The sequence below is a fragment of the Gopherus evgoodei genome, chromosome 13, assembly GCF_007399415.2.
Source record: "Gopherus evgoodei ecotype Sinaloan lineage chromosome 13, rGopEvg1_v1.p, whole genome shotgun sequence".
Taxonomy (NCBI): domain Eukaryota; kingdom Metazoa; phylum Chordata; order Testudines; family Testudinidae; genus Gopherus; species Gopherus evgoodei.
In genome coordinates this window covers 31839009-31858741 of record NC_044334.1, presented here as the reverse complement: position 1 = coordinate 31858741, position 19733 = coordinate 31839009, and the positions used below count along the sequence as shown (strand labels likewise).

The following is a 19733-nucleotide window of genomic DNA, read 5'->3' as shown; positions in this document are numbered from 1 at the left end:
GAAGTGGGTATTCACCCACGAAAGCTCATGCTCCAAAACGTCTGTTAGTCTATAAGGTGCCACAGGATTCTTTGCTGCTAATAAAACTACAGTAATTCTTGTGGCAGGAGCCACGATCGGAGAATGGAAACATTTTATTTTGGTTGATTCTTTCTTGTTGTTTTCAACTTGCCAGTGTGATATATAATTGCTGATTCTCTATTCTCCCTCTTAAATGAAATCTTTAGTCTTAAAATTTTTTGTTGTCTGTTTCTCTGAAAGTGTTGATGTGGTGAAAGATCCAGATAATCTGTACCTTCCTAAAGATCTCCTTCTTCGTGATTCTGAGAAATTGGGTTAAGATAAATTAATATAGCCTGGTTTAAATAAAAATAAGAGTGTCCACACAGGATTTAGCATTGGTTTAACAAAAATCAGTTTAAAATCACACCAGCAACTAAACTGTATAGACCAGACCTTATACTACAGAATTTGTAGGCTATTTGTAATACTACTTCCTTCTCACTTTTGGTGAAAGATGATCAGTTCTAACCCACAATAATACTAGAAATAGGATGAGGAAAATGATTTTCAAGTTAGTGTTCTATAAACATCCCACCTTCCCTGTATTGGATAAGGTCTGGCCATAAAGTTCCTCAGCCTTCTGCACTGTCATATGACAAATCTCCCCTGGCAATGCCTATCCTGAAAACAGCTCATATATTATACTGTGATGTAAGTCCCATCTATAGAACCTGATGCAAACTCTACTTCACACAGCTACTTGAAATGTTGACTACTGTTAATTACAAATTGTTTGCAATGCAATACTGTTAAATATTCCATCCTTCTCCTGGGGTGAATGTTCATTTTGTTGGTCACACAGTAAGTGCCTACCATATTGCTGTGTTATTTAAATACAGCCTCAGAGGTGACTGCATTTCAGTAATGGCTCAAGAGATCCTGACATATATATATTATCTTGTACAGTTTGTTGAATTGTTTGGGATCTCAAACAAAAGGTGCCACATAAATGTCAGTTGTCACCATATCAGGAAACTATCAGTCCCTGATTTATTAATGATGTATTTTTTATTAATGAAACATTCCTTAGGGGACGATCCATTAATGGAGATTCTCTGTATCCAAAGAGGAGAGGATGGAAGATGACAAAATACAGGTAGGATCCGACAAGAAACAGCCAAATGAAAGAGAGTCCCATTCAATTACATCACATAATGGCAGACAGCTAAAAAGTGACAATATTTTTAAGTGCTTGTATACAAATCTTAGATGTCTAAATACTAAGTTGGGTGAATTTGAGTACCTTGTACTAAATGAGGATATTGATATAAAAGGCATCACAGAAACTTGATGGAATGAGGATAATCAATAGGACACAGTAATACCAGGGTACAAAATATATCGGAAGCAAAAACAGAACATATTGGTGGAGGAGTGGCACCATATGTGAAAGAAAGCATAGAATCAAACGAAATAAAAATACTAAATGAACCAAACTGTACCACAGAATCTCTATGGGTAGTAATTTCATGCCTGAATAATAAGAATATAGCAGTAGGGATAGACTACCAACCACCTGACCTGTATGGTGATAGTGACTATGAAATGCTCAGGGAGATTAGAGAAACTATAAAAATAAAAAACTCAATGATAATGGGGGATTTCAACTAACCACATATTGACTGGGTACATGTTACCTCAGGACGGGATGCAGAGATAAAGTTACAGTACTTGACATCTTAAATTACTGCTTCTTGGAAGTCCTGGAATGCACAAGAGGAGAGGCAATGCTTGATTTACTTCTAAGTGGAGCACAGGATCTGGTCCAAGAGGTGAATATAGCTTGGTAATAGTGACCATAACAATAAAATTTAACATCCCTGTGGCAGGGAAAACACCACAGCAGCCCAACACTGTAGCATTTAATTTCAGAAAGGGGAACTACACAAAAATGAGGAAGCTGGTTAAACAAAAATTAAATGGTACAGCACCAAAAGTGAAATCCCTGCAAGCTGCATGGAAATTTTTTTAAGACACCATAATAGAGGCTCAACTTAAATGTATACACCAAAGTAAAAAATACAGTAAGAGGACCAAAAAAGTGCTACCATGGCTGAACAAAAACGTAAAAGAAGCAGTGAGAGGCAAAAAAGCATCCTTTAAAAAGTAGAAGTTAAATCCTATTGAGGAACATTGAAAGGAGCATAAACTCTAACAAATGAAGTGTAAAAATATAATTAGGAAGGCCAAAAAAGAATTCAGCTAGCCAAAGATTCAAAAAGTAACAACAAAAAGTTGTCAAGTACATCTGAAACTGAAAGCCTGCTAAACAACCAGTGGGGCCACTGGATGATTGAGATGCTAAAGGAGCACCCCAGGAAGATATGGCCATTCACAGAAATTTAATGAATTCTTTGCATCGGTCTTCATGGCTGAGTATGTGAGGGAGATTCCCAAACCTGAGCCATTCTTTTTAGGTGACAAATCTGAGGAACTGTCCCAAACTGAGGTGTCATTAGAGGAGCTTTAGGAACAAATTGATAAACTAAACAGTAATAAGTCACCAGGACCAGACGGTATTCACCCAAGAGTTCGGAAGGAACTCAAATGTGAAATTGCAGTACTACTAAGTGTAGTCTGTAACCTATCATTTAAATCAGCTTCTGTACCAGATGACTGGAGGATAACTAATGTGATGCCAATTTTTAAAAAGGGCTCCCCGGCAATTACAGGCCTATAAGCCTGACTTCAAATTGGCTTTAAAAAAAAACCAGAATTATCAGACACATAGATGAACACGATTTGTTGGGGAAGAATCAACATGGTATTTGTAAAGGGAAATCATGCCTCACCGATGTACTAGAATTCTTTGAGGGGGTCAACATGCATGTGGACAAGGGGATATAATGTACTTAGATTTTCCAAAAGTCTTTGACAAGGTCCCTCACCAAAGACTCATAAGCAAAGTAAGCTGTCCTGGGGATACGAGGGAAGGTCCTCTCATGGATCAGTAACTGGTTAAACGATACGAAACAAAGGGTAGGAATAAAGAGACAATTTTCAAAATGGAGAGAGATAAATAGTGGTGTCCCTCAGGGGTCTGTTCTGAGACCAGTACTGTTCAACATATTCATAAATGATCTGGAAAAAGGAGTAAAACAGGGAGGTGGCAAAATCTGCAGATGATATAAAACTACACAAGAAAGTTAAGTCCCACGCAGACTGCGAAGAGCTACAAAAGGATCTCACTAAACTGGGTGACTGGGCAACAAAATGGCAGATGACATTCAATGTTGATAAATGCAAAGTAATGCACATAGGAAAACATAATCCCAATAATGCATATAAAATGATGGGGTCTAAATTAGCTGTTACCACTCAAGAAAGAGATCTTGGAGTCACTGTGGATAGTTCTCTGAAAACGTCCACTCACGGGCAGTCAAAAAAGCTAACAGAATGTTGGGAATCATTAAGAAAAGGATAGATAACTAAGACAGAAAATATCATATTGCTTACATATAAACCCATGTTACATCCACATCTTGAATACCGCATGCCCCATCTCACAAAAAGATACATTTGAACTGGAAAAGGTACAGAAAAGGGCAACAAAAATTATTGGGGGTATGGAAGGGCTTCCATATGAGGAGATATTAATAAGACAGGGACTTTTCAGTTTGGAAAAGAGACGACTAAGGGGGGATATGATAAGAGGTCTAGAAAATCATGACCGGTGTGGAGAAAGTATATAAGGAAGTGTTATTTACTCTCTCTCATAACATAAGAACTAGGTGGGATCACCAAATGAAATTAATAGGCAGCAGGTTAAAACAAACAAAAGGAAGTATTTCTTCACACAACGCACAATCAACTTCTGGAACTCTTTGCCAGAGAATGTTGTGAAGGCCAAGACTATAACAGGGTTCAACAAAGAATTAGATTAAGTTCATGGAGGACAGGTCCATCACTGCCTATTAGCCAGGATAGGCAGGGGTGTAAAACCATGCTCTGAATTGTCCCTAGCCTCGGTTTGCCAGAAGCTGGGAATGGGTGACAGAGGATGGATCATTTGATGATTACCTGTTCTGTTCACTCCTTCTGAAGCAGCTGGTATTGGCCACTGGTAGAAGACAGGGTACTGGGCTAGATAGACCACTGATCTGAAGATTTCCATTAATTGTTTTCCTGGTTTCAATATGCTTTTATGTTTCATATGAGCTATTCATCTTTCTTAACTGACGAAGTCTGTGGTTATGATCTGGTGACGCTTCAAATAGTGAGCAATATTTCAGTCACCACTTACATAAAACACTGTTACCTGTGGAAAATATATAGCCAAGCTGTTGCCAATAGGAAATATGACTGAAGCCATCTAGCTTAAAAACTTAAGATCCTTGTGGGAAAGAACAACTTTCTTCTGCTGCATCAGTTTGGACAGTGTCAAAACCTTTCCTGCTAGTGTGGATACTTTTCTTAGTGTGCCTACAATTGTTTTCCTACCTGTGTGAGATATGGAGTGAGAAGAAGACAACCTCTTAGTAACTAATGGAGCATCCCAGACAGTGGAGAAGTGAAAATTTTGTATCTACTACTATACATGGAGTTACTTATTTTTCCTTATAATGCAAAAGAATTAGTTTTTAGTCAGAAGGTATCCAGTGATTTCCTCTGCTCAGATGCAGCTCCAAGCTATGGGACTCCCTGTATTCTGAATGGGAGGATACTCTTTCTGAGATGCCTGGTTCTCAACTGAGATTATATTTCCTGTGACTGGGACAATTAAGACAAGTATTTCATGGGTCTGTGCCCTTCAGATTTTTATAGTTGATCTTGAGCCATAATCTATTCTAATGCTCCATGCATTAATATGTTTTAGAATTCTACTTTCTATTATTTCTTTTATTTCTGTTTTCTGGTACTTGGACACATTTCAGTGCAATTTCGCATTCTTACACCAATTATGCCAAACCTTGGGGCACCTCCATAAAAAAAATAAATAAATAAAATAAAACAGGGAAGGATAGCTCAGTGGTTTGAGCATTGGCCTGCTAAACCCAGGGTTGTGAGCTCAATCCTTGAGGGGGCCACTTAGGGATCTGGGGCAAAAACTGGTCCTGCTAGTGAAGGTAGAGGGCTGGACCTGATGACCTGTCAAGGTCCCTTCCAGTTCTAGGAGATTGGTATATCTCCTATTATTATAAAGTATTGAAGCAATTTCCACCATTATACTCCCAACTTAGTACGTGTCTGCCACTAATCCACTCTAGCTATAATTCAACTCTTAAAGTACAAAAACAACCATAACCAGTAACAAGTGAAACCCAGGGGAAGAGAAAATTGTCACAAAGGATAAAATGAGAAAATTAATAGGATTCAGTGATCTCCGATGGATAGGTTACACTTTCGGAGAAGTAGTTTTGACCAGTAAAAATTAATCAAGGAGTAAATGCTGTGCTATACTCTAAATTAATGGTAGACTGCACCCATGCTTGCTCGGGGAACAGAACTACTAGGGAAATTCAATACCCGGAAAGATCATGGAGCAAATAATTAAGCAATCAATTTGCAGACACCTTGAAGATAATAAGGTGATAGGTAACAGTCAGCATGAATTTGTCAAAAACAAATCATGTCAAACCAACCTAATAGCTTTTTTTGACAGGGTAACAAGCCTTGTGGACAGGGGGGAAGTGGTAGATGTGGTATATCTTGACTTCAGTAAGCCTTGTGATACTGTTTCGTATGACCTTCTCATAAACAAACTAGAGAAATGCAACCTAGATGGGGCTACTATACGGTTGGTGCATAACTAATTGGAAAACCATTCCCAGAGAGAAATCTTCAGTGGTTCATAATCAAGCTGGAAGGGCCTATCAAGTGGGATCCAACAGTGATTAGTTCTGGGTCTGGTTCTGTTTAATATCTTCATCCATGATTTAGATAATGACATAGAGAATAGGGCATACACTTATACAGTTTGCAGATAATACCAAGCTGGGAGGGCTGCAAGTGCTTTGGAGGATGGGATTAAAATTTGAAATGTTATGGACAAACTGGCGAAATGGTCTGAAGTAAATGGGCTGAAATTCATTAAGGACAAACACAAAGAAGGAACTATCAGTTGCAATATATAAAATGAGAAATGACTGCCTAAGAAGGAGCATTGCAAAAAGGGACCTGGGGTCATAGTGGATCACAAGATAAATATGAGTTAACAGTATAACACTGTTGTAAAAAAAGCAAACATCATTACCTGTTAGGTTCACTCTCTCTGGGGCACCTGACATTGGCCACTGTCAGTAGACAGGATACTGGGCTGGATGGACCTTTGGTCTGACCCAGTATGGCCGTTCTTATCTTCTTATCATTCTGGGATGTATTAGCAGGAGTGTTATAAGCAAGACACAAGTAGTAATAATTCTGCTCTACTCCACACTGATTAGGCCTCAACTGAAATACTGCGTCCAGTTCTGGATGCCACATTTCAGAGAAGATGTGGACAAATTAGAGAAAGTCCACAAAAGAGCAACAAAAATGTTTAAAGATCTAGAAAATATGACCTATGAAGGAAGATAGAAAAAATTGGGTTTGTTTAGTCTGAAGAAGAGAAGACTGAGAAGGGACATGATAACAGTTTTCAAGTACATAAAAGGTTGTTACAAGGAGGATGGAGAAAAATTATTCTCTCTAACCTCTGAGGATAGGACACGAAGCAATGGGCTTAAATTGCAGCAAGGGTGGTTTAGATTGGACATTAGCACACTGGAATAAATAGCCTAAGGAGGTTGCAAAATCTCCATCATTTGAAATTTTTAAAAGCAGGACAGACTAACATCTGTCAGGGATGGTCTAGAAAATACTTAGTCCTGCCTTGAGTGCAGGGAACTGGACTAGAAGACCTCTCCAAGTCCCTTCCAGTCCTACGATTTTATAATTCTATAAATACTACTACTTTTGTGTCTTCATTTCTATTACTTTCTATTATTTCAGTTTCCAATTATTGATCAGAAAAGATCATGACCCTGGATAAAGAATATTTAGCAGAATAAGAAGTTACTCACCTTGTGCAGTAACAATGGTTCTTCGAGATGCGTGTCCCTATGGGTGCTACACTGTAGGTGTGCTTGCAACAGAGAACTTCAGCAGCAGTGTCTGTTAGGCCTCAACATGCACAGCCTGCTCTCATGCCCCACCATGAGGCTAGTCAGGACATGCATGCTAACCCCCTCAGTTCCTTCTCTACCGCAGGGTCATACACAAGAACACTGAAGATGGGGAGGAAGATAGGTTGTGAAGCACCCATAGGGACACACATCTCGAGGAACAATCATTACTACACATGCTGAGTAACTTCTTTGAGTAGTGTCCCTATGGATACCTCACTGTAGGTGACTCCTGAGCCATAACCCCACTGGAGGGCTTGGACTCCAGATTTGGGTCAGTTACAGATGACAACACTGGGGAGCTGAAGATGGTATCAGAGGCAAAGTTCCCAGGGATCACATACTGTTCTGCGAAGGCGTGGACTGATGACCATGTCACCACTCTACAGATCTCTCAGATAGGGACATTTTTGAACAAAGCAACTGATGAGAACATCAACCTTGTGGAGTGTGTATGAAGAGTATCTGGAGGGATTATATTGTGAACTTGATAACATTGTCTGATGCACTTCGAGACACACTTGGACAGTCTTTGGGCTGATATTGCTGAGCCCTTGCATCTTTCCACAATGGAGAAGAAAAGTCATGGGAACTTCCTGAAAACCTTCATCACATCCAGGTAGAAGGCTAGGGCTCTCCTGACCTCTAGAGTGTGGAGTATAGCCTCCCTGATGTCTCGGTGAGGCTTGGGGTAAAAGTTGAAAGGTGAATCAAATGATTCAAGTGAAATGGGGAGGTTATCTTGGGAGTGAATTTCGAGTGTGGTCTGAGCGTAACCTTGTACCAAAAGAATACCCTGTAGACAGGACATGTCATTAGAACTGATATTTCTCCTATTCTCCTCGCCAAGATAAGCACTACCAGGAAGGCTCCTTTCACTCAGAGGTATGTAAATGAACAGGTGACCATGGGTTCGAAGGGAGGCCTAATCAGTGCTTTCAATACCAGGTTCAGGTCCCACGTGGGAGCAGAAAGTCGAGGTTGCAGGAAGAGGTTTACTATACCCTTGAGGAATCTTTTATTGGTCTGGTGGAACAGCACTTATTATCCCTCTACTGGCTGGTGTAAGGATGTTATAGCTGTCATAGCTGTCAGGTAGACTCTAAGAGTCCCGAACAATTGGAAAAAGGCAAATACAGTGCCCATATTTAAAAAAGGGAATCAAGAGAACCTGGGGAACTACAGACTGGTCAGCCTCACTTCAGTCCGTGGCAAAATCATTGCGCAGGTCCTCAAGGAATCCATTTTGAAGCACTTGGAGGAGAGGAAGGTGATCAGGGACAGTCAACATGGATTCACCAAGGGCAAGTCATGCCTGACCAACCTGATTGCTTTCTATGATGAGACAATTGGCTCTGTGGATATGGGGAAACCAGTGGATATGATACATCTTGAATTTAGCAAAGCTTCTGATACTGTCTCCCACAGTATTCTTGCCAGCAAATTAAAAAAGCATGGATTGAATGAATGGACCATAAGGTGGATAGAAAGCTAGATTGTTGGGCTCAATGGGTAGCGATCAACGGCTCGATGTCTAGTTGGCAGCCAGTATCAAGTGGAGTGCCCCAGGGGTCGGTCCTGGGCCTGGTTTTGTTCCACATCTATATTAATGATCTGGATGATGGGATGAATTGCACCCTCAGCAATTTTGCAGATGACACTAAGCTGGGAGGGAGAGGTAGATATGCTGGAGGGTAGGGATAAGATCCAGAGTGACCTAAACAAATTGGAGGATTGGGTCAAAAGAAATCTGATGAGGTTCAACAAGGACAAGAGCAGAGTCCTGCACTTAGGACAGAAGAATCTCATGCATTGCTACAGACTAGGGCCCGAATGGCTAGGCAGCAGTTCTGCAGAAAAGGACCTAGGGGTTACAGTGGACGAGAAGCTGGATATGAGTCAGCAATGTGCCCTTGTTGCCAAGAAGGCCAACAGTATATTGGGCTGTATCAGTAGGTGCATTACCATCAGATCAAGGGGAGTGATTATTCCCCTCTATTCAGCACTGGTGAGGACACACCTGGAGTACTGAGTCCAGTTTTGGTCCTCCCACTACAGAACGGATGTGGACAAATTGGAGAGAGTCCAGGGGAGGGCAACAAAAATGATTAGGGAACTGGGGCACATGACTTACGAGGAGAGGCTGAGGGAACTGGGCTTATTTAGTCTGCAGAAGAGAAAAGTGAGGGGAGATTTGAGAGCAGTCTTCAACTACCTGAAGGGGGGGTCCAAAGAGGATGGAGCTTGGCTGTTCTCAGTGGAGGCAGACGACAGAACAAGGAGTAATGGTCTCAAGTTGCAGTGCGGGAGGTCTAGGCTGGATATTAAGAAACACTATTTCACTAGGAGGGTGGTGAAGCACTGGAATAGGTTACCTAGGGAGGTGGCAGAATCCCCTTCCTTAGAGATTTTTAAGGTCAGGCTTGACAAAGCCTTGGCTGGGATGATTTAGTTGGGAACTGGTCCTGTTTTGAGCAGGGGATTGGACTAGATGACCTCCTGAGGTCTCTTTCAACCCTAATATTCTAGGATTTTTTAGGGTCAGTGCATATGTGGAAAAGTCAAAGATATCACAGAGATTTGTGGGAAGTATACCAAATCCAAAACCTGGACCATTTTTGCAGGTAAGTGGCACGTAGCGAGCTGTGACAGGTAAGAGTACGAAGTCTGTCTCCTCCAAGCGGAAGCAGTCAATATGATATGTCCCCATCTCTCTTTATTTTCAGCAGGACTTTCAACAGTAGGGAAAAGAGAGGAAAGTCACAGAGAAGATCCGCATCCCAGCGCAGGAGGAGAGCATGGCCCAGGGAGTGTTGTCCTATCCCTACTGTGGAGTTGTAGTGTGGACATTTCTTGCTCAGGTAAATGGCAAGCAGATCTGTGGTTGGCATCCCCCATCGCCTGAATAGATCGTGAGGTGCTACTGGGTCTAGCTCCCACTTGTGATTGTGTGGGAAAATGCAATTGAAACTGTCTGCTATCAAGTTTTGTGTGCCTGGGAGGTAAGCTGCTGACAATGTGACATCGTGGGCAATACACCAGTTCCATAGTCTCACTGCCTCCGCACAGAAGGAAGGCACCCTGGCTCCTTTGTGTCAATTAATGACATATATACAGGCTACATAGTCTGTTAGGACTCTTGTGTACGATCCTTTGATCAACGGGAGGAAGTGGGCACAGACATTCCTGACCGCCCTTAGCTCGAGGAGGTTGATGTAAAGAGATATCTCTGTGGGTAACCACTTGCCTTGTGTCATGAGGTTGTTTAGATGTGCACCTCATCCACTGAGCAATGCATCAGGGGTGGAAAGCAACAATGCAGGGTTTTGCGAGAAGGAAATCCCTTTGCTGGGTCTTTCCACCAGCCCAAATAGTTTTTGACAGGTAGTGATGGGGTTTGTCTAGTCCAGTGGCCCCCAAACTTTTCAGGGTCAAGACTCCCCCTTACTCCTGTCTGCACACCCCACTCCCACCCCCCGAGCTGGGCTGGGGCAGGGAAGTGGACAGGATAAAATGGCCGAGGCAGGGGCTGCTACTGGGGGTAGGTTTGGGAGCCGAAGTGGGTTGGGACTGGGAACAAAGCAGCGGCCTGGGGCTGAGGCTGGGGCAGGGTCAGGGCTGGGAGCAGAGCTAAAGCCAGGCCCGCAGCTGGGAGTGGAGCTGTGGCCGGGGCCAAGGCTTGGGATGGGGCCAGGCCCAGGGCTCGGAACCGGGATGGAGCAGAGCTTGAGGTGGGGCAGGAACTGGGTGCCGCTCACTGCTCACAACCCATAGGGACTGGTCCAGGCCCCACTGCATGCTCCAAACATTCCTCTGCATCCCCCTAGGGGGGCACGCCCCACAGTTTGGGGAACTCTGGTTTAGTCTGCTCCTGTTTGGTCTGCAAACTGAGCTGAACCACATCTGGAGGCATAACATGTGAAGCCTGGCATGTGGTATTATTCCTGTGCCTGCTGCCATATGCCCCAAGAGTTGGAAACAGTCTCTGGCTAGTATTTGCAGGCTATTTTAAACAGTCTCTATGGGTGTGGCCAGGGAGAGAAATCTGTGTTGAGATAAGGAGAACTCTGACCTGTAATGAGCTGACGTCAGCCCCTATGAATTCCAGGTGTTGCACTGGAATGAGGATTGATTTCTGGGCATTGATCTGTAAGCCCAGGTCTGTAAACAAGTGCATTGCAGCTTTGGTGACTCAGTGAGCCTCTTGGTGAGATCAGGCTTCAAGGAGGGTAAAACATGATCCCCTGGGAGCATAAGAGTGCGGCCAATGCTGAGAGAATAATGGAAAATACTCTTGGGGCCAATAATAACCCAAGAGTACCCTGTACTAGTAATGGTCTTATCCTAGAGTGAATCTCAGAAATCATCTGTGAGTCAGTAGGACTGAAATATGAAAGTAGGCATCCTGAAGGCCGAGGGCTGAAAACCAGTCTCCCTGTTCCAATGTGGGAATAATCCTTAGAGTGATCATCTTGAATTTCTGAGCTTTGACAAACTTGTTGAGAGCTCTGAGGTCTAAGAAATAGCAAGAGCAGAACCCCTTTCCCTGTAGATGTAGAGGTACTGGTTCTATGGCTCCTAACTGGATGAGACTATGTCATAGTAAACTCTCGTGAGACAGGTCCCTGAAGAGATACAGAGAATGATTTTGTGGAGGGGGCAGAGAAGTAAAATGGATAGAGTACCCATTGTGAACGATCTCTAGGATCCATTGTCCCGATGTTATACATTCCCAGGTGCTGCAGAATGCTGCCAACCGGTGGCCAAATGGTGGACAGGGGTGGTTGGCTACAGCAGTTGTGGGGAGTCTATCGATGCCTTGACCAACACATCGAAACTGGAGATTGGACGTAGACACCTGGGACAAGGAACATTGAGGGCCAGAAAGTTTACACCTTGAAAATGTATTCTTTTTCCTCTGCAGCTGGTACCAGCATTGAGCTGGATATTGGGAAATGTGTGATTTGTGCTAGGGCTGTGGACTAAACTTCCTCTTTTGTCCTAGTGTGTGTAGATGGTCCAGCAAATGAAGAGTGGCTTAAGAATCCTTCAGGGTGTAAAGAAAGGCAGCAACATTTTCTGCGAAGAGTTTAGCATCTCCAAAGGGAAGGTCTTTGACAGTTGACTGTACCTCCCTCAGGAAGCCCAAGAGATGGAGACATGACACAGGTCACATCACAACAGCCATGGAGATGGACGTGGCCCTTGTGTCGGCTGCATCGAGGGCAAATTGTAGCGTTGTTTTTGCTATTAACTGTCCTTCCTGAATAATGGCCTTAAACTGGTTGTGATGTGACTCAGGCAGCTGCTCAGTAAAATCGGCTTAGAATAATTTAGATTAACATATTTCACCATCAGGGCTTGGTAGTTGGTGATTCGAAACTGAACATGGCTGAGGAGTACACCTTCTTTCCGAAAAGGTCCTAACATTTCCAGTCTCTGTTATAGGGAGTGGACCTCATCGGGCACTGACATCCACGGGAATTAATAGCGTCCACCACAATGGAGTTGGGTGGAAGGTGGGAGATGAGGAACTCAGTCTCCCACGCTGGGACATAATATTTTTTGTCCACCCGTTTGCAAATAGGTACCATGAGTGCTGGGGTCTGCTTGATGGTCCTTGGCGGGACCAGAAAGACCTTGTTAATGGATAGGGAGATCTCTGAGAAAGAGGATGAGTGCACTGACTAGCCTCGAGGCTTGTTAGGAAGGGAGACAGTGCATGCATGGGCCTAAGGGACATTGCTATGGAAGTTCTCTGATCCGCAGCCCTGATCTGCAGTGCAGGGACACAAGCAAACCTACAGTGGAGAACCTATAGGGACACTACTTGAAGAAGAACCACTGTTTCTACTCTGGGATATTCAGCTTGGAAGAAAGAGAGGTCTCTATTTTTCTTTCGTTATTTAGCTATTTCTCTATTTGAATCTATAGGTGAGTGCAGCATTCATGAAAATAAAGTGCTAACAGTGCTGGTTGAAGAAAGAAAATGGGAGAAAGTTATGCAGGCTTTTTCTACGTTACAGTGCCAATTTATATTAAACTTGATTGGCAATATCCTGGACCCCAGTTGAACAGAAATTGCCATTTACATTTAACTGTGTTAAATTCTGTGAGTTTTTAGTGGGTACAAATGGGAACCAGAACAAAATTAAACTCAATTCTAATTGGGACATGAGTGAGGATTCAAACCTGGATCTCAAGGGGCAAAAGGATAATTCACAAACTCCCATATACCAGCTCTGCTTGGTTAACTCTAACACACACACACATGCACGCACGTGCGATCTTTAAAGCCTTGGTGAGCACAAATGTTAAGAGTTTGCACACATGGAAGTCTGACACATGATAATACCAATGTTGGACTGGTGAAGGGTCACGTTATAAGAGCACAAAGTTAATACAGTACTTCAGTTAGACAATTCATATGAAGTTGTTTAAAACTGAGTATTCAAGTAAAGGGTAACATTAGCACAGAATTCACACTGTGTCAATACACTTTTTTGCAAGCTCACAAATTCTGCATTCCAGGAATCACAAGATAAAGGGGTAGCAGACAGGCAGCTAAAGGCCAAAGCATCTCTTGGGATAGGCAAAGTGTTTCTGCATACCTGGCCGGCACAAATCTCCATGCTGTTCTTTTTCACTGGCATACACCTCCATACACCAAGCATGGTATGCAAACGAAAAAAGGTCCTCTATCTTCGAAGGAGGGCGAATGGCATTGTTCAGTCGCTTAAGCCACTCTTGACATTGCTCAAAGGTAGAGAACTGACACCTGTCCCAGAAACAAACATACATTTATTAATTTTCATGCAGAGATATTAAGTCATAAAATGTGATGAGTGATTAACCTCTGTGCAAACCAGAGATGAGACTAAACTGTTCTTTCTATTTCAGATGCTATTGTGTAAACTGTAATGGATAGTAAAAATAATTATTCAGATAGTAATGTAATTATCCCAGGGAGTTGTCCTTCCCCCATAAGCATATTTCTTTTGTATTTGCCTACGCTTTGGCTCTCTGAATTTCCACAGGGACAATAACCAGGGAAAAATTCATCATCATTGTAAAGAAAATGGTCTGTGATTCTTGCTAACATCATACTGAAAGATATATCAAACATGAAGTCAAATTAAACTATATGTATAAATAGAGCCCTACCAAATTCATAGTCCATTTTGTTCAATTTCATGGTCACAGGATTTAAAAATAGCAAATTTCATGATTTCTGAAATTTCAGAGTGTTGTAATTGTAGGGGCCGACCCAAAAAGGAGTTGTGGGCGGTGGGGGGAGTGCTTCGAGGTGGAGGGGGGGTTGTGGTATTGCCACCCTTACTTCTGCGCTGCTGTTGCTAGTGGCGCTGCCTTCAGCAGCAGCGCAGAAGTAAGCATGGCATGGTATGGTATTGCCACCCTTACTTCTGCATTGCTACCTGCAAAGCTGGGCCTTCAGCCAGCAGCTGCCACTCTCTGGCTGCCCACCCCTGAAGGCAGCAGCACAGAAGTAAGGGTGGCATGGTATGGCATTGCCAGCCTTACTTCTGCACCGCTGCTGGCGGAGCATTGCCTTCAGAGCTGGGCGCCCAGCCAACAGCTGCCGCTCTCTGACTTCCCAGCCCAGAAGGCAGTGCAAAAGTAAGGGTGGCAATACCGCAACCCCCCTAAAATAACCTTGCGAACCCCCTGCAACTCCCTTTTGGGTCAGGACCCCCAATTTGAGAAATGCTGGTCTCCCCCATGAAATCTGTATAGTATAGGGCGGGGTAGGCAACCTATGGCACGTGTGCCAAAGGTGACACGCGAGCTGATTTTCAGTGGCACTCACACTGCCCAGCTCCTGCCCACCAGTCCAGGGGGCTCTGCATTTTAATTTAATTTTAAATTAAGCTTCTTAAACATTTTAAAAACCTTTTTTATTTTACTACAACAATAGTTTAGTTATATATTATGTGACAGACCCAGGCCAGTGGGATACAGGAGTCTGGTAGAGGGAAAATATACTGGTCACTGGATGAGTAGTTTTCTGTTCCCTGAGTGACCAGAGCAGGGGCTGCACTAGAGTAATCAGGAACCTGCTAGAACTAATCAGCCTGTCTGCCTTAATTGGAACACCTGCAGCCAATCAAGGCAGGCTAATCAGGGCACCTGGGTTTAAAAAGGAGCTCACTTCAGTCAGATGAGGAGGAGCCAGAGGAGAGGAAGTGTGTGTGAGGAGCTGGGAGTAAGAGGCACAAGGAGCTGAGACTGAGAGGCTGTGCTGCTGGAGGACTAAGGAGTACAAGCGTTATCAGACACCAGGAGGAAGGTCCTGTGGTGAGGATAAAGAAGGTGTTTGGAGGAGGTCTTGGGGAAGTAGCCCAGGGAGCTGTAGCTGTCATGCAGCTGTTAAAGGAGGCACTATAGACAGCTGCAATCCACAGGGCCCTGGGCTGGAACCCGGAGTAGAGGATGGGCCTGGGTTCCCCCCAAACCTCCCAGCTTCTGATCAGACACAGGAGGAGTTGATCTAGACTGTGGGGAAGATCACTGAGGTGAGCAAATCTGCCAATAAGCGCAGGACCTATCAAGGAAGAGGAGGAACTTTGTCACAATTATAGACTTATAGAAAGAGACCTTCTAAAAACATTAAAATGTATTACTGGCATGCAAAACCTTAAATTAGAGTGAATACATGATGACTCAGCACACCACTTCTGAAAGGTTGCAGACCCCTTGTATCGGGTAAAAGCACACAAGACCAGATTTCACGGTCCGTGACATGTTATTCATGGCTGTGAATTTGGTAGGGCCAGATGTCTAAAAAGCATAATTTTGGAATTATTAAATAAACCAATATTATCTTGTCCTAGTTGCTCGGGCCCTGATTCATTAAGGTACTTATGCACATGTCTAAACTCAGGAGTAGTCCCATTAACTTCAATGAGCCTACTCACATACTTTAAACACATTCCTTACTTTGAGTATCTTGCTGAATCAGGGCCTCAAAAGGGAGTCGAAACAGAAATACATTAACATAAATTGCAATATATTAATGTGTATCCCTACAAACAAAAACACAGAGTAAATACTGTATTCCATTTGAACAATGCACTTACTTCAAACCAAAGTGGACAAGTCACTGTGTCTGTAGTCCTACACCTCTCTCCTCCTCCCTTAAATGCTAAACTGTTTCTTCTCTTACTAATATTTTACCAGAGCGCAAGTATAAACAATGCTTCTTTCATTTGAGCTTTGTTTTCACATTACAGCAAGAAAGAAACAGCAATGGAAGACTAATTAGAGTATCTTGACCCCAAGAGCCACTAGTTCGCAAAATAATATTCCATAATTACAACAGTAGCTTAGCATTTCCAAATTGGTACCTGTCCACTGTGGAATAAGACTCAGAACAAACATGGTGAAGTAAGGGTTTGCCCAAATGTATACAAATTTATTAAGGAGTTTACAGTTATAAACAGGTGGCCCCAGAATACATAAATAAAATTTACTCTTACGGTTAAAACATGCAAACTATATTTTTCATGGGAAAAACAGTCTTTTCATTTGTAATTATAATGTTTAAATGAAACTAGTGGTGGGGTGATTAGTACCAATTTTACCTGAATGACATCCAGATAATACTCCAGTTGCACTGATGGCTAAAGACAGCAGTTGTGTCCCCTAAATTAATTAAGGTCTTGACACTGCAGATTCTAAGTCCTGCACTCTGTAGAGACATTCATATAAAATTGGTACTAATCACCCCATCACTAGTTTCATTTCAACATTATAATTACAAGTGAAAAGACTGTATTTTTCCCATGAAAACTATAGTTTGCATGTTTTAAACCCTTCCCTTTTTCAACCTTGCATGCAGTTGGTACATCAGGTCCAGAGCACACTGCCTTCTACTGGCTCAGTGCATGAAAGCATATTTCAGAACTTTGTTTCGAAGCCTTTCCAAAAACAGTCCAAGGAAAGAAAATATAGCCAGTTATCATTTTTGGAACTATGGTTTCTGAAGAGAATTTTGTAGGGAGAGTGAAACTAATTTTCCTAATGCAGGCTAAATAGCTAGTATTGACTCTACTATTGAGAGAAAAGTCAAATACATGCGCTCTAGAGAGAAAAGCTAAATCTGAAAACATTAAGGGCTACAGGTTAAAGAGAAAGTTGAATATATAACTCAAGCTGAACAACCAGCTATGACCTACAGAATCAAAACAGTCCTCATCACAATGCTATAGCCCAGGAAGCAGTTGGCATGTTACATTTTCTGAGTCCAACATGTGGGGGCTGGTGCTATTCCACTGTACAAAAAGTACTGCTAGCAAATGTGTAATTGAAATATAGGTTCTTTTGTCGTTAATTAATGCTTAGAAGCCAATATTAATTTATCCTATTGAAGCCTGGGAAATAGACCTCAGAGAAGCACAAAGTCTCTGGGGCTCCCTGGCTACACTGGCGGTGGTGGTGAGAGTAATTTATTACCTCTTTTTCAATTATATAGCTCAATTTTGCTCCACTGACCTGTGTGTGTGTGTGTGTGTGTGTGTGTGTGTGAGAGAGAGAGAGAGAGGGAAGGGGGGTGAAGCCATGGATTTGCCTCATCCCTATACCCTCTCTTCCCCATTCTCCCCCATATCTCCACAAGTGCTGGAGTGACTAACTCTCACATGGCCTACACAAGGGGAGCAGTCCTTACTCCTTCCCTCATCCTTGCACAGCAGCACAAAGGTGCGGCAGTCTCAAGTCCCAAATAGCCAGTTTAGGATCTAATGTTTTTGTCTAAGAAGCTGTATGATTTATTGACTTGTGTCTAGTTTGTATCTTGCTGAGACCATTGTTACACTGGGGAAAACCACATGAAACTGAAATTAATTTCAAAATAATCTTAAAAAAGGTATTGCTCCATAGGGTTAGAACATCTCTACGACCAAAGTTATTTCGCTGATCAATTTCCAGCATAGTAAAGGTTTCTAAAAAATGTAAAAGCAGCAAAGAATCCTGTGGCACCTTATAGACTAACAGACGTTTTGGAGCATGAGCTTTCGTGGTTGAATACCCACGTCTTCAGATGCATCTGAAGAAGTGGGTATTCACCCACGAAAGCTCATGCTCCAAAACGTCTGTTAGTCTATAAGGTGCCACAGGATTCTTTGCTGCTTTTACAGATCCAGACTAACACGGCTACCCCTCTGATACTAAAAAATATATTGTACTATAAGAGTGCAGACCCAATAACCACCATCCTCCTTCCTAAAATGTTCAGCTACAGTACACAGCAAGAACAGAAGGAATCTTTTGGAGAAAGCATGTGCACAAAAGGGGGGGGGGAAGCCCTCAGGGAATTTCTCCTAAAATGCTGCAGCCATCCATAATATGAGGAAGCGCAAAGGCTATCTTGCTTAGATTTCATACTTTCCTGGATGAAGCAACCCTTCCACCTGCAAAGTAGTTTGTACATACCTGATAACTTTGCAGTCTTTGCAAGTCAAATGAAGTTGAAATATATCTCGGCATTCAACACTTTCTATAAGCTGTAATGGAACCTGTAATTAAAAAGATTAAATGACCTTATTCCAAAACGCACTGACACTGCAGTTTCCCAGCATGTCCCATAGCCACTTATTAGAGGGCTTTTTGGAGAAAGAGAGCTATAAATATAACTAAATCAATAGTTCTGATGCAGTGTATTGCTGTATATGAGATAGTTCCTTACTCCATTCTTTCTCAGCTGAGAAACCATATAAGACCACATGACACTAGCTGAGACCACATGTTATATCATGGTGAAGACTAAAGGATAGGGAGTATATATGAAGGCATGGGTGCTAGTCTGGGGCTCAGGAGACTCCCTGCCCTGCCACGGGCTTCCTGTGTAACCCTGGGAAAGTCACTTAGTCTCAGTGATTCAGCTCCCCACCAGTAAAATGGGGAGAATAGCATCTCTCTACCCTATGGATGGTATAAGGATAAATACATAAAAGACTGAGTCACTCAGATAACAAAGCTAGGGGGACTATAAAAGTACCATAGACAGACAAATGTTTTATGTTGCTGCCATGGTTGCTTTTAAAATAATAAATCTCTGCCAATCATTCTCCCATTGACTTTAGCATGCAAGTCAGAAGGATTATCATGAAGTTTACATATAATAAATGAAGAGATGGGGATATTTGATGGGAAAACCCTGTTTCGTTCTAAATTGGAGCAGTTTTTCTAAGTCCTCCCTTTTTAACCAGATAGAATTATTTGTAAACCACCATGAATCTGCATGGCGTTTTATAAACAAATAAGAGATTACAATCTAGGTTCCAAAAGAGTGTTTACAATCCAAGTGATTTCCCCTTTTCAGACAATTTGACCATCTCTGTATCTGTTCATCCCTTCCTTCACCACTCTCCTTCCAAACCTAATCTTACACAAACTCTTAATTTTAAAGAGTTAAGGAAATTAGTTAGGGAAGTGGATTGGACGGAGGAATTAGTGGATTTAAATGCGGAGGAGGCCTGGAATTACTTTAAGTCGCAGCTGCGGAGACTGTCGGAAGCCTGCATCCCGAGAAAGGGGAAAAAAACCATG

The 19733-nt window shown here is 42.5% G+C and overlaps 1 protein-coding gene across 14 annotated transcripts in view; it reads right to left on the bottom strand.

Annotated features, from left to right (window-relative positions):
* Nucleotides 1-19733, bottom strand: part of MTMR3 (myotubularin related protein 3) — a 203728-nt gene that overhangs the window by 47692 nt on the left and 136303 nt on the right. For 13 of the 14 annotated variants that reach the window (XR_004002979.1, XM_030582835.1, XM_030582836.1 and 10 more), the window contains 2 exons: nt 18618-18700; nt 13778-13944 (listed from right to left, as the gene is read on the bottom strand). Coding sequence is in view for 13 of the 14 variants with exons in the window: in XM_030582835.1 (XP_030438695.1) it covers nt 13778-13944; nt 18618-18700 (250 nt within the window). In the remaining variant the exon portion in view is untranslated. The remainder of the gene's footprint in view (nt 1-13777; nt 13945-18617; nt 18701-19733) is intronic. The other variant, XM_030582848.1, reaches the window with a different exon arrangement.